The sequence below is a fragment of the Monodelphis domestica genome, chromosome 7 (genome assembly GCF_027887165.1).
Source record: "Monodelphis domestica isolate mMonDom1 chromosome 7, mMonDom1.pri, whole genome shotgun sequence".
In the NCBI taxonomy this organism is placed as follows: Eukaryota; Metazoa; Chordata; class Mammalia; order Didelphimorphia; family Didelphidae; genus Monodelphis; species Monodelphis domestica.
The window spans coordinates 115794328-115808121 of NC_077233.1; the positions used below are offsets into that span (position 1 = coordinate 115794328).

The 13794-nt window shown below is 38.0% G+C and overlaps 1 protein-coding gene across 9 annotated transcripts in view; it reads left to right on the forward strand.

Annotated features, from left to right (window-relative positions):
• Positions 1–13794, forward strand: part of FREM1 (FRAS1 related extracellular matrix 1) — a 177471-nt gene that overhangs the window by 32761 nt on the left and 130916 nt on the right. For all 9 annotated transcript variants that reach the window (XR_470440.3, XM_056805357.1, XM_056805356.1 and 6 more), the window contains exons 3-6: positions 5364–5458; positions 6592–6893; positions 9577–9773; positions 13382–13705. Coding sequence is in view for 8 of the 9 variants with exons in the window: in XM_056805357.1 (XP_056661335.1) it covers positions 5364–5458; positions 6592–6893; positions 9577–9773; positions 13382–13705 (918 nt within the window). In the remaining variant the exon portion in view is untranslated. The remainder of the gene's footprint in view (positions 1–5363; positions 5459–6591; positions 6894–9576; positions 9774–13381; positions 13706–13794) is intronic.

Genomic DNA, 13794 nt, shown 5'->3' on the forward strand with positions numbered 1-13794 from the left:
TCACGCCCTTGGGTGACAATTTCTAGTTCTTTTGGACATTTAGAAGTCATATGCTTGCTCCTTGACCTGTCACGTTATCTTATATTTTGACAATTTATTCCATAGTATTGAGATTTCAGTAATGATTATATAGTTCTAGAAGGAATGTCAGACATCATCTTGCCATGGGACAATAATATCTAGCATCTAAATAGCTTTGTAAGATTTGCAAAGGTTTTCTAATAATAGTAATAATGATAATAATAATAACTAATATTTATATAGCACTTATTATGTGTCAGGCACTGTGCTTAGGGCTTTATAATGATCTAATTTGAACCTTACAACAGTCCTTTGAAATAAGTACTATTATTACCCCTTCAAAAAAATTTAATGGTTCAGAGGTGAAAATTGACTTTTAGGAGCTAAAAGGCTTCTATAACCCTGACCCAAACCTACAAAGGATTGGGGGTGTGTGTGTGTTATATAACATAACCTACTACACTACTACATATAATCATATAAATTAAAAATTCTAACATTTCCTCAATTATAAATTTGAGGATGTGAATGAGAATTTGAGAATGTATCTGACATTGGAGAAGAAGGAAATAAAAGAAAAGATGATGTCATATAATAGGGAGAAGTAAATGAGTATATTTGTTATAGGGGAGTATTCCAAACATTTTTTTCCATCCATTATAGTGTTTACATTTTCCAAAATTATGAGGAAACTGAGGCAGACAGAGGTTAAGTGCCTTGCCCAAGGCTTCAAAAGCTAGTATCTGAGGCAAGATTTGGACTCAGTTCTTCCCAACTCCAGATTCAATATTATATCCACTGAGTCACTTAGGTGCTTAGGGAATCATATGATTTTAGATTTAAAGCTATTGCACCCTTTAGAGAACATTCAAGCAAATAGAAATATGTCGAGGTAGAATGAAGAGAAGATGGGAAGTTCTTATGAGATCTTTGTAATTAATTACAAGCACTATAAACAATACCAGCTAAACTTTTTTTTAGTGCTTTGAGGTTGGCTAAATGCTTTATTTATGTCTTCTGATTCAATATTTACAACAATCCAGTGAAGCAGGTGCTATTTTTGCCCCAATTTTGGCCAGTAGGAAATTGGGGCAGAGAAACACTTACTTAGCTAATACGTGTCTGAGTAGGATCTTCAATTTAAGTCTTGAATTTAAGAATTAAGACTTGAATTTAAGACTTGCTGATTCTCAGCTCTATCCACAGTCATACTGCTGTTCTCATGGTTGTCCTTGTGAAGTTGATTCGTGTCCCTTTCACACCTTCTAAAGAAAATGGAGGCATCTTAAAACTTCCAAAGTACATATTTTCCAGGGATAAAAATGATGAAAAAATGTTTTTTTGGGCCCAGAAAATTGCCTTAGACCTGGATAAACCTATGGAATTCTAGGAATTTTATCTTCATCTTACCTACATCTTTTTTTTTTTAATATATTTTATTTGATCATTTCCAAGCATTATTCGTTAAAGACATCGATCATTTTCTTTTCCTTCCCCCCACCCCCCATAGCCGACTCGTAAATCCACTGGGCATTAGATGTTGTCTTGATTTGAACCCATTGCTTTGTTGATAGTATTTGCATTAGAGTGTTCATTTAGAGTCTCTCCTCTGTCATGTCCCCTCAACCGCTGTAGTCAGGCAGTTGCTTTTCCTCGGTGTTTCCACTCCCATAGTTTATCCTTTGCTTATGAATAGTGTTTTTTTCCTCCTAGATCCCTGCAAATTGTTCAGGGACATTACACCGCCATTTATGGAGAAGTCCATTACGTTCGATTATACCACAGTGTATTAGTCTCTGTGTACAATGTTCTCCTGGTTCTGCTCCTCTCACTCTGCATCACTTCCTGGAGGTTGTTCCAGTCTCCATGGAACTCCTCCACTTTATTATTCCTTTGAGCACAATAGTACTCCATCACCAACATATACCACAGTTTGTTCAGCCATTCCCCAATTGATGGGCATCCCCTTGTTTTCCAGTTTTTGGCCACCACAAAGAGCGCAGCTATGAATATTTTTGTACAAGTCTTTGTGTCCATTATCTCTTTGGGGTACAGACCCAGCAGTGCTATGGCTGGGTCAAAGGGTAGATATTCTTTTGTCGCCCTTTGGGCATAGTTTCAAATTGCCCTCCAGAATGGTTGGATCAGTTCACAACTCCACCAGCAATGAATTAATGTCCCTACTTTGCCACATCCCCTCCAGCATTCATTACTTTCCTTTGCTGTTATGTTAGCCAATCTGCTAGGTGTAAGGTGATACCTCAGAGTTGTTTTTATTTGCATCTCTCTGATTATAAGAGATTTAGAACACTTCTTCATGTGCTTGTTAATAGTTTTGATTTCTTTATCTGAGAACTGCCTATCCATGTCCCTTGCCCATTTATCAATTGGAGAATGGCTTGATTTTTTGTACAATTGATTTAGCTCTTTATAAATATGAGTAATTAAACCTTTGTCAGAGGTTTCTATGAAGATTTTTTCCCAATTTGTTGTTTCCCTTCTGATTTTAGTTACATTGGTTTTATTTGTACAAAGACTTTTTAACTTGATGTAGTCAAAATTATTTATTTTACATTTTGTGATTCTTTCTATATCTTGCTTGGTTTTAAAGCCTTTCCCCTCCCAAAGGTCTGACATGTATACTATTCTGTGTTTACCCAATTTACTTATGGTTTCCTTCTTTATGTTTAAGTCACTCACCCATTTTGAATTTATCTTGGTGTAGGGTGTGAGGTGTTGATCTATTCCTAGTCTCTCCCACACTGTCCTCCAATTTTCCCAACAGTTTTTATTGAATAATGGATTTTTGTCCCAAAAGCTGGGATCTTTGGGTTTATCATATACTGTCTTGCTGAGGTCGCTTTCCCCCATTACCTACATCTTTTAAACTTTCAGAAATGTGCAAAACCATTTGTTTAAAAATCTCCAGAGCTGCCCATGAGCCTTTCATATTGTTGTGTTCTGATGTTTCCAGGTTGTTGGAAACTCACCTAGAACAAAGATGATTCATTAATTCTTTTTTTTTAAATCAAAGGTCAGATGTTGTTGGGAATTATATTCATGTTTTTCCAGACTGGTTTACTCATCTTTGAGGATTCAGTGTTCATGGCATTTTCCCCAGTAAGGAGACCCAGACACAAAAATAGGTTATTCTTTAATATAGTTTAATAGCAAATTCAGACCAAAGCTTGTGTAAACCACTTTTCTGGAGAGTCAATTGTATTAACAATACCCCGCTGGGTAATGAACAGTTTCATGTGGTTTGCACAGAAAATGTTTTGTTTAACATCTGCTCAATTAGCGTTTTTATTTCATTACTGAAGTTTGTCTTAGAACCAACAGGTTTAATTTCCTATCAGATATTTGAAAAGGGATTTAGATTGGTACACACAAAGTGCATTCTGTTCAGTGATGTCCCTGGATATATTCAATTAGGTGAACTCCAGGACTTTATATCTTCCTGTGCTTTAGAAATCACTTTTCTCGCTCAAAAAATTTCTCACATTTCTTAAAAATGAGAAATTCATCTTTGCATCCTCAAGCACACAGTAGGTTCTTAATATATACATTGAAATGTTTCATTCACCATTTCTTGGGAATGGCAAAGCACCTCCTGCCCCATGTCGAAAAGAAAATGCAACACCAAGAAAGTGTCTCTAGTTTAAACTGGTTCACTGTCATTAAAGTGAGTAATGAGTTAGGAATGTGTGACAATTTAATTATAAATTGTAATTGAAAAGCAGTTGAAGTGGAAAAAAACAAAGCTAGACAGTAATTAGAAAAGGATTTAGCTCTCCTTTGTTTTAGTTAGTAAATTTATAGACAATTATGGTTGTCGCCTTTTATAAAAGGAAAACATATTAGGAAACATAAAACAGATGTTTCTTTTAACAAAGCAGATTGTCTCTTTTTTACAATGACTTTGTCAGTGAGATGGAGAAAGGCCTTTTGTTTATCTTTTTCCTTGTTGTCAATTAAAAAGAGAAACCAATGATGTCTCTGGGAAAAGATCACTTCTTTTAGTGATAAACTTATCTTGAGAGTAGATTGTATTGACTGGGTTTGAGACTGTGCAAAGGTAAGCTTTCAAATTCAAAAGCCAAGTATCCAGCATTGAGGAATGAGACTCTGAAAATAGCTTTTCTCTACTAGACCTGAGCTAAAGACTGGAGAAGTCACTTTGAAAAAGCATTTAGGGTTCCTGAAGGAAATAATTACCAATTTTCTCATTTACTGTGATCAAACCGTAGCAGCGAGATTTGTTTAATTTTGGCAACTGCAGTTGTTCGTTGAATGTCTAGTCCTCTGCAGAGATATTTGCTAGGAGAGGGTTAATAAAGACAGTTTTTAGAAGCGTATATAGAATTGAAATTCTGAAAACAAATATGTACACGTTACCATAGTCAGAGGCTTCATCTTTCAATACAAAGTCTGAGGATGATGATGTTAATGGTGTTTTTGTTAGTGTGTGTTTACACACATATACAATATATGTAGAAATGTACATATTTATGTAGAAACATACATGTATATTTACATGTGCATATATTAATATATACACATCTATAGGGCAGCTAAGTGGTTCAGTGAATAAAGAGCCCAGCCCAAAGTGAGAAAGACTCCTCTTCCTGAGTTTAAATCCAGCTTCAGACACTGACTAGTTCCTTCACCCTGTTTGCCTCAGTTTCCTCATCTGCTAAATGAGCTGGAGAAGGAAATGGCAGACTACTCCAGTATCTTTCCCAAAAAAACCTCAAATGAGGTCACAAAGAGTGAGACATAACTGAAAAACAACTGAACAAGAAAAAAAAAATCTTTGTCCATGAATATATATACATAAATATATATATATTTCTCCATCTGACCAACAAAATCTTTGTATAAAAGAGACACTATGCATCATTGCAAGTACATGTCTGTCTATCAAGATGTATTTAGGGGATGTTTATGTGTGTGCATATGTGTACTCAGATGTAGATATAGTAAATTCTTGAATTGTATGTACATCAATTTTTGATAAATTGAATCAGATTTCCAATTCACTAGCAAAGTATGAAAATAATTTTGTGATCTAATCCCATCTAGCAAGCATTTGTTGATGCATATAATCACTCTTTAATGCATCCATTTGGTAGGTTTCAATTTTTATGTACCAGGTATGCTTAGATCATGGCACAGCTGTCTACACAGGTGTGTGGAGGGTAAACCCCTTCATGCATGGTTGTTAGAATAAATAGCCATCAACCTACACATTTCTCTAGGCAATTAGTAGGCAGCTTGAAACAGTAGAATTTAGTTCCATGCTTCTCATAAATACTTATTCTTTATTCACTATGCATTAGGTATTTGACTGTCATTTCCTTCCTAATGAAGTAAAATACATTCATAATGGGTGCCCAATCCTACATGAAGATGCTGTTAAACTTAGGCTCTACAGGTAAGCCACATTGTTTGTTTTTTTTTGTTTCAGGTTTCATTCTGCACAACTATTATATGCTTTGATCAATGGGTGATCATTGTGAAGTGGTAAGATGGGACAAGTGTGAGGTCCAATAGAAGGGGTTGTTCAGTGGTCAGTGCCAAAGTTCTTCATGGAAAATGTTTGTGGGCTTCTGGGATCCCAACTTGAAAGAGAGAGGAATAGAGTCAAATATTTCTATTTTATATGTTTGGATCATCAAATTTTGGTTTTATATGATTCAAATATTTAATTCTACACTTCTTTTGAGATTCTTCAAATCCTGCCTCAGACACCTACTATTCCTGTCATTCTGGGAAAGTTACAGCCTATATCAGCTTCAGTTTCCTCACCTGTAAAACAAGGTTAATGGTAGCACCTAACTCACAGTGTGGTTGTGAAATGAGATAATACGTATAAAGTTTTTCAAGCATCAAGGCACAAAATAAATCTTATCTATCATTATTACAGATGAGGAATCTGAGGCACAAAAAGGTTAATTAATTTACTCCTCCCTCCTTTCCTTCCTTCCTTCTTTCCTTCCTTCCTTCCTTCCTTCCTTCCTTCCTTCCTTCCTTCCTTCCTTCCTTCCTTCCTTCCTTCCTTCCTTCCTTCCTTCCTTCCTTCCTTCTTTCCTTCCTTCTTTCCTTCCTTCCTTCCTTCCTTCCTTCCTTCTTTCCTTCCTTCTTTCCTTCCTTCCTTCCTTCCTTCCTTCCTTCCTTCCTTCCTTCCTTCCTTCCTTCCTTCCTTCCTTCCTTCCTTCCTTCCTTCCTTCCTTCCTTCCTTCCTTCCTTCCTTCCTTCTCTTTGAAAAATAAAATAAAATACTTGGAAAAAACATGCATGGCCAAGCAAAATAAATGCCCAGAATGGATATGTCCAAAGATATATGTCTCTTTCTCCATCGCACTTTTCCATGCATCCCCCTTCCTCCCAAGCAAAGGATACCTAGGGAGTCTAGGGGTTGAGTAGCAGGAAGAAAAAAAAAAAGCCAGACTAATTTATGTCTTGGATGAGAGTTAGCCTTGAATCTAAGAAACAGCTAAAGACCTATTTGACAGTCAAGATGAGGCACTGACAATTCTGTTTTTATTCTCTTTTCTCAATCCTCAGATTTACAGAAACGGAAACCTTCACAGAAACTTTTATCCTTCGGGTTTATCTGCAGGAGCCAGACTGTAGCATCATCCGGATGAGCTCCAGGGTCCTGGAGGTGCCTGAGTTCTATGGCCTCTCCAGAGCAATTGATAAGAATGTGCTCAGTTTTGATTATGAGAGGAGGATGAGTCTGGAATGCACCATAAGACTCTCTCCATTAGAAACTGGCCTACCAGCCCATGGTCAGCTGGTCATTGTGGAACCTCAGCAAGGAGAACCCCGAGGAGACCAGCCCCACAGCTTTTTCCCTGAGTCTCGTATGCCATTTAAAAATATTATTAGCATTACATAATATTTGTTGACTTAGTGGATAAATGGATGACAATTGGGCCTTAAAGCATGGTAGGGAGGAATGGGAGGAAAAAAGGGACAGTCCAGGCAGGAGCACAGTGTGCGCAGAGACAGAGAGATAGGAACAAGCTGACTTTATTCAGGGGATGATGAATAGCTTTAAAACCCTTGACTAGAGCAATGGGTTTGCATACAGGAGTGGTAGTCCAATTAAATTAAATAATTATTAATTGTCTGTTTTATGCCTGGGCAAGGTAGCTAGGTGTTTGGGGGAGAGTGTGGTAGGCCTGGAGTCAGGAGGACCTGCATTAAAATCCAGCTTCAGACACATACTAGCTATGTAACCTTAGGCAAGTCAAGTAAGCCTGTTGGCCTCAGTTTCCTTATATGTAAAATGAGATGGAGAAGGAAATGGCAAACCATTCCAATATCTTTGCCAAAGAAACCCCAAAAAAGGGCCACAAGGAGTCAGACATGACTAAAATGTTTGAATAACAAAAATCTCTCTAAGTGCCAGGCATTGTTTTAAACATTTTTCTATTTTCATTACAACAACCCTGGGAGTGGGTCATTATGCAATTATTATCCCCATTTTACAGGGCAGAAACTTGAGGCTAAGCAACTTAACCCAGGGTTACCAGCTAGCAAATATCTTATTTTTGCAATCAGGACTTGATGACTCTAGACCACTGCTCCACCTAGCTATCTCAAAGACATACCTTTTAGTCCCTGAAAGAATCCTTGAAAGGAATGATCACGGGTCAAAGCAAACAAAAAGCAACATTCACGTAGCACACGTGTACACACTCACACACATACACTTCCAAGGCTATACTGAATTATAGGCAGAACCCAAATCAGAGAATTACTCTCTGTGAATAAAAACCCTCTGGGATGTGGGCACAGTCACCCACGTGCTCTTATTCTCGGTGCTGGTTCCTTCTCTGTCTGAGCCCATTCCACCCATCACCTGGCACACTCTTTTTCCATTTGGAAATATCGAGGGCTCAGTGATGCTCTTCAGATATCTCACTTTTGCTGTGAGCCAGGGTACCCCCCCTTCCCCCCTCCCCCCCCCCAGACCTTGAGATCTAACCTAGTTTAAAATTCTGGCCTTGGAGCACTGATGAAGGGTATTATAGTTTTCCTTTGCTGCTATACCTACTCTTTCCATAGCCTCAAAGCTTTACTCTGCTCCCAGAGTCACCCACAAATAGCCAGAAATCCACTCCTGATTCACAAACTGACTGCTGGGAATAGCCACAAGAGCTGATTCACCACACTCTCTGTTCTTCTGCAGATGTGTTCCACCCTACGCACACACTCTCTATCTCTACAATAATATTTCTGAGCTCCAAACTCATTTCCTGGTCAAATTCTGTCTTCCCCACTCCATGCTTTACCATTCTCCACACCCAAAAATACTTGGGGACTCACTTGTAATCAGACCTACAGTGCCAATGATCAGAATAAGGAAAACACCCTTTAAATTCCCTTTTAGCCCCCAGAAAGGGTGGGAGGTAGAATGGATAGATAATGCTACCTGTTTCCTTAGTCTTACAGGCTCTTTATGATGACTTAATAGAAATTCAGATTGATTTCTTTATTCTAAAAGTTAGAAAATCAATTCCTTTTCATGAATTCATTCATTCAATCAACATTCAGCAGAGAGGATAAAGGTTATGAAAAGAGTTTGATAGTGATGTGTTTTGTTTTATATTTATTTAGATAAAACATTCATTTCCATAAATATTTTATATTTAAACTTTGATTAGATTTTGTTTTTATTCATAATGATTTGAGATTGAGAACTCATCCCAATTACACTTTTTAAAGTGTTTCCAAGTCCTTTAGCCCTGCAGAACAGCTAGGGGCAATGCAGGGGTGGCTGGGACACATCAGAAAAAAGGTGGATTCTTTGACTTCCAGATGATGGCTGCAGGCTATGCCCATGGTTTTGGGGTGGCCAGCCTGGTCCCAACCCATCTGTCTACCCATTCATACTGTTTGATCTCACTCCTACTCCCTTTGGTTTCTTATAATGAATAGGTAAGAGATTATTTCTATAATTAAATTATCCCATTGTGAACATAGAAATAATTGCTTATCCCTGGTGGCTAGTGAATGATTCCATTGATGCTGTGAGAGGGAACATTTGACATTCTCTGCCTAGATGAGTTGTGAGGGACTTTGACCAAAGGATAACTAATCATATTGTTTTCACTAAACTTGTGAGGCCGCAGACCTTCATATGCCACACACAAAGCCTTTGAGGAAAGCTGCTTTGAAAAGAGCCCTTGGCCCATTTGCCCAGGATGAATAGGGACGTGCTGGTTCAGTGGTAAAGAACACATAATTCATTTAGTTTTCTAGCACTGCATTTACTAAGGGGGAAGAGAGGCTTATAAGAGTGTTGTGGCCTGGTCAATTGATTATACTTTTCAGCAAATTACACCCTTTGAGGATAACCACCAATTCCTCGGTAGATATGAAGTCTGATGAAAAGGGAACACATGATCCTTGGGGAAGGGTTGGTGGAAGGGGGATTGGCATGGAATCCATGAAAAGAGAGGCTTTGTCTTTTGTTGCCTTTTGTTTTGTCATAAATTTAATCAAAGCAAGTTTTAATGCATTGTCTGTTCACTTTAGAATATAGGAAAAATCCAGGATGCCCGAGTGGAAGCTGTTCCCCAGAGTTGAAGAAGATTGATAGTCTCAAAGTCAGCTGTGAGGAGTTTCTGCTAATGGGGTTGCGATATCAGCACCTCCATCCACCTTCTCCGAATGTCGATTATATCTCCATCAGACTGGACCTCACTGATATCAGGAGTAAATCCATATACAAGGTAGAACTCAGGATTATGGGTGCATATTTTCTGGTGTGCTTAAAACAACTAAAGTTGGGTTCCTTACCTTGGGACCCTGGGTCTTTGGGAGGCCCCATGGTGTGATTGGATAGCCCAAGGACTCAAGGAGTCAGTAGACTTGAGGAAGAGACAATGGTAGTGATAACAGTGGCAATGAAAAAGATTCACAGAACTCATACAATCAGCCCATGATCATCTTATTCCACCTATTTCTCTCCTCCTCTTCATCCCACTATACGTTGTCACCAGGATAATTCAGGTGGGACAAGAGATGACTACTTGGTAATAGTATTCCTTTTCTCCCTTACATGAATATATTCCCTTCAAGCTACATTTTGCTCTTTGCTAAGCTTTTCTTTTTTCCTATTAAGACTGCCTTAGCTGGTCAATTCCACCAGATTTCATCTGTTGTGCCATATAGTGTCATTTAGCCAAAGGGAATATTCCTTCCTATAATACTGATTGAAACCAATCTGTGACTGGTCATTTTGTATAAATCTTTTTCTGTCCTCTTATGAGTTTACCTTTGGATATCCATCCAAAATTTTAATGGCCCTCCTTATATTTTCCAAAAATCATGTGAATATCAATGAACAGTCAGGTGGACCCTTAGAGTTATTTCTCTCTCTCTCTCTCTCTCTCTCTCTCTCTCTCTCTCTCTCTCTCTCTCTCTCTCTCTCTTTCTCTCTCTCTCTCTCTCTTGGATCATAGACCAAGAGCTGGAAAGAATCTCAGAGACCATCTAGGCTAATCCCCTTATTTTTCAGATGAATAAATAGGGGACTAGGGAATACAGGGCCATTTTTTTTCTGGTCATACATTTTCCTCAATACCATTCTTTATATCACATCTCCTATGCAATGATGTATCATAACATGTACTCTGCCCATGTCCCATCTTGTTGTTCTTGAGTTGTTCAGTCAGGTCGGACTCTTTGCAACCCTGTGGAACATACTGTCCATGATGTTTTCTTGGCAAAGATACCAGAGTAGTTTGCCATTTCCTTCTCCAGTGGATTAAGGCAAACAGAGGTTAAGTGATGTGCCCAGGGTTCCACAACTAATAAGTTTAAGAGTTTGGGTTTGAACTCAGGTCTTCCTGACTCCAGTCCCAGAGCTCTATCCCACTGAGTCACCTAGCATGTTCCATCTATATCTCTACATTTCCTATTGGTTGATCCTCCATTTAAGTTGTTTGGGGACTGTAGTATGCCATAATTCATAACTATGTAATATCAAAGGGAATTTGAGGGAGGATCTTGAGACTATTAGAGCTACATAGTAGCCCAAAGGAAATCTAGCTTGCTCTCTTCAAGTTCAATTTTCTTCTGTTGTCAATATGAAATTTCTAAAATGTTCATACTGATGAATGAGCTCCATATAAGATATAGTAAAACTAGGTCAGCAGATATTAGAACTGTTATCAGAAACAAAATCATTTTACACCGAATCAGGCAGCAAAACCTTTCTTCTGTCAAAATGTGATTTAGTGAGTGGACTGTCAATGACATAGGGCATTATATAGGTTTTCCCATAAGTTAACCTGCCCATCTTTCTTCCTAGTCTCTTCCAATAAAGATGGCTCTTTTAGTGATGGAGATGGCAACCCAGCTCTGCCTACCAATTCTTTTTCATGCCTTCCTAAGATTTTGCCAAAGGGAATATACTCAAGATGCTTAAGACCTTTCTCATTTTCCCTTGAAAGTATGAGGATATCAGTAGAGCACACTATTGTCTATTGATTGTCTAACTCTCACTCTTCTTACATGACCAGCTGATCTTATTTTCCTATCATTCAATGATTTGATGAATAATTCATTAGTTTCAAAATGCTATTTTACTAATACAGCTTCCTTAGTCTCCTATTGTAGATGAATACATTAGTATGCTTTGGAATTGTCTGAAAGACTGGTAGTTACTTCATGTCTATGGTTCTGTTCCTCCTCTCTAAAATGAAGAAATTAGACCAGCTGATCTCTAACGTTCCTTCTAGCTCTAAATATTTTTATCCTAAAGCCTATTTTTCAGGCAATCTGAGATGCTACTTTTATAATATCATAGATAACATATGTTTTTGCAAAAGTCTTATCATGCCTGCATTTAATTTAAGAAAGTTGGTTTTTGGGGAGGGAAAATCAACTAATTAGTTTGGACTTATCCAGTACCATTGGCATTTTTCCTGTTCAAGTGAGTTAATTCAGTTCTGGAAATAACATTCTTGGTAATGATGTTTATAATACACCAATATTCTTGAGGCAGAAGATGTGAGAGTAAAGAGGAACATTAAAGGCCATCTAATATTACATTATTTTAAAGAAGGGGAAACTGAGACAGTGAGAAAGTAAATAATTTACCCAAGGACAGTTATTGCTAACCTAGAGCAGAGTGAGGTCTAGAATTTAAGTCTCTTGATTCATAGTTTTGTGTATTTCCAAATAATAACAGATAAAATTTCCATATCACTATGTGCTAGGCACTATGCTAAGTCATTTACAATTATTATCTCATTTGATCCTTACACCAACCCTGGGAGGTAGACATTATTATTATCCCCGTTTTAAAGATGAGGAAACGGAGACAAGCAGAGATTAAATGATTTGTCCAAGGCCACACAGCTAGTGAGTGTCTGAGGTTGGATTTGAACTTAAGTCATCACTCTATCTACTATACTACATAGCTGTCCACATAAAAATGCTTTAAACTTTGAAAGTTCAACTCCTTAATGAAGAGAATAGTTGGCCTTTTTTTAGCACTTGGAAATTTTCGAAGTATTTTATAGACTTTATCTCACTTGAGTTTCATAATAACCCCATTGTAGGTAGGTAGTCTTAATGCAGTAGATTTGGGGGAATTACCACATGTCTTATTACTAGTAGAGTATCTGTGTTGTTCAATGGCTATTCCTCACTCTTGCCACAGGACTAATGAGTTGAAACTCAGATGGCAAATAATTTGCCCATAATCATCCAGCTAATAAGTGTCAGAGGCAGGCATCTGAATTCAGGTATTTCTGACTCTGGGTGCAGAATTCCATCTACATATACTATGTTCTCCATTGCCTAATGCCCAATATAGGGAATCAGCATGTAGTAATTGTACCCATTCTAATGAACAAGCAAGCAAATGGGGGAAAAAAGTATTGAATCATGTATTAATGACTGGTAAATTTTTATTTTGGGGTAAAGAGGTGATTTTGTCTCTGGAAAATAAAGCAGTTGAGTATTTTCAATTGAATACACATTTATTAAATGCCTACTATGTTCAAGACACTTAAGACTATAATATGGAGAAGCCATGTGGTATTGTGGAAAGAGCACAGTGGATTTATAATCAAAGGAGCTGTGTTTAAATTAGTTCCTGTGTGATCCTGGGCAAGTTGGATTGTTACTTTGCACCTCCATTTCTTTATATGTAAAAAGGTGAAGGGATTCAAGGTTGAAGTTGTTTTCTAAGTCTAAATCTAGGCTATTATGGTCTTTGGATGTCCAGAGTGTTTTGAACCCTCTATAGTTCATCCTGGTCAAGGGTGCACGCTATGGATTTTTTTATTTATTTACTTTCTAATGTGTTTTTTTTTTCCTCCCAAAGTCAGAGAGCATGTGGCTGCCTGTCTCCATCAAAGGTGCCTTCCCCAATCAGATCCCCAGGGCTGCATTCATGCCCACCTATATTCTAGAAGTGGATCAATTCATCCTGAGCTCAGTGACCACTTCTACAGTGGACTGCGAAGATGATGAGACACCTAGATCTCTGTTGGTTTTCAACATCACCAAGCCCCCTCTCCAGGGCTACTTCACACACCTATTGGATCACACCAAAGAGATCTCTTCATTCACCTGGAAAGATCTAAGTGATTTGCAAATTGCCTATCAGCCTCCCAACAGCAGCCACACAGAGAGAAGGAATTATGAGGTAATTAGGATGGAAACCATTCTCATGGCTTAATGAGCTTATTGGAAACCATAAGTAGTCATTCAGTTTATCAACCCCCCCTCCCCCCA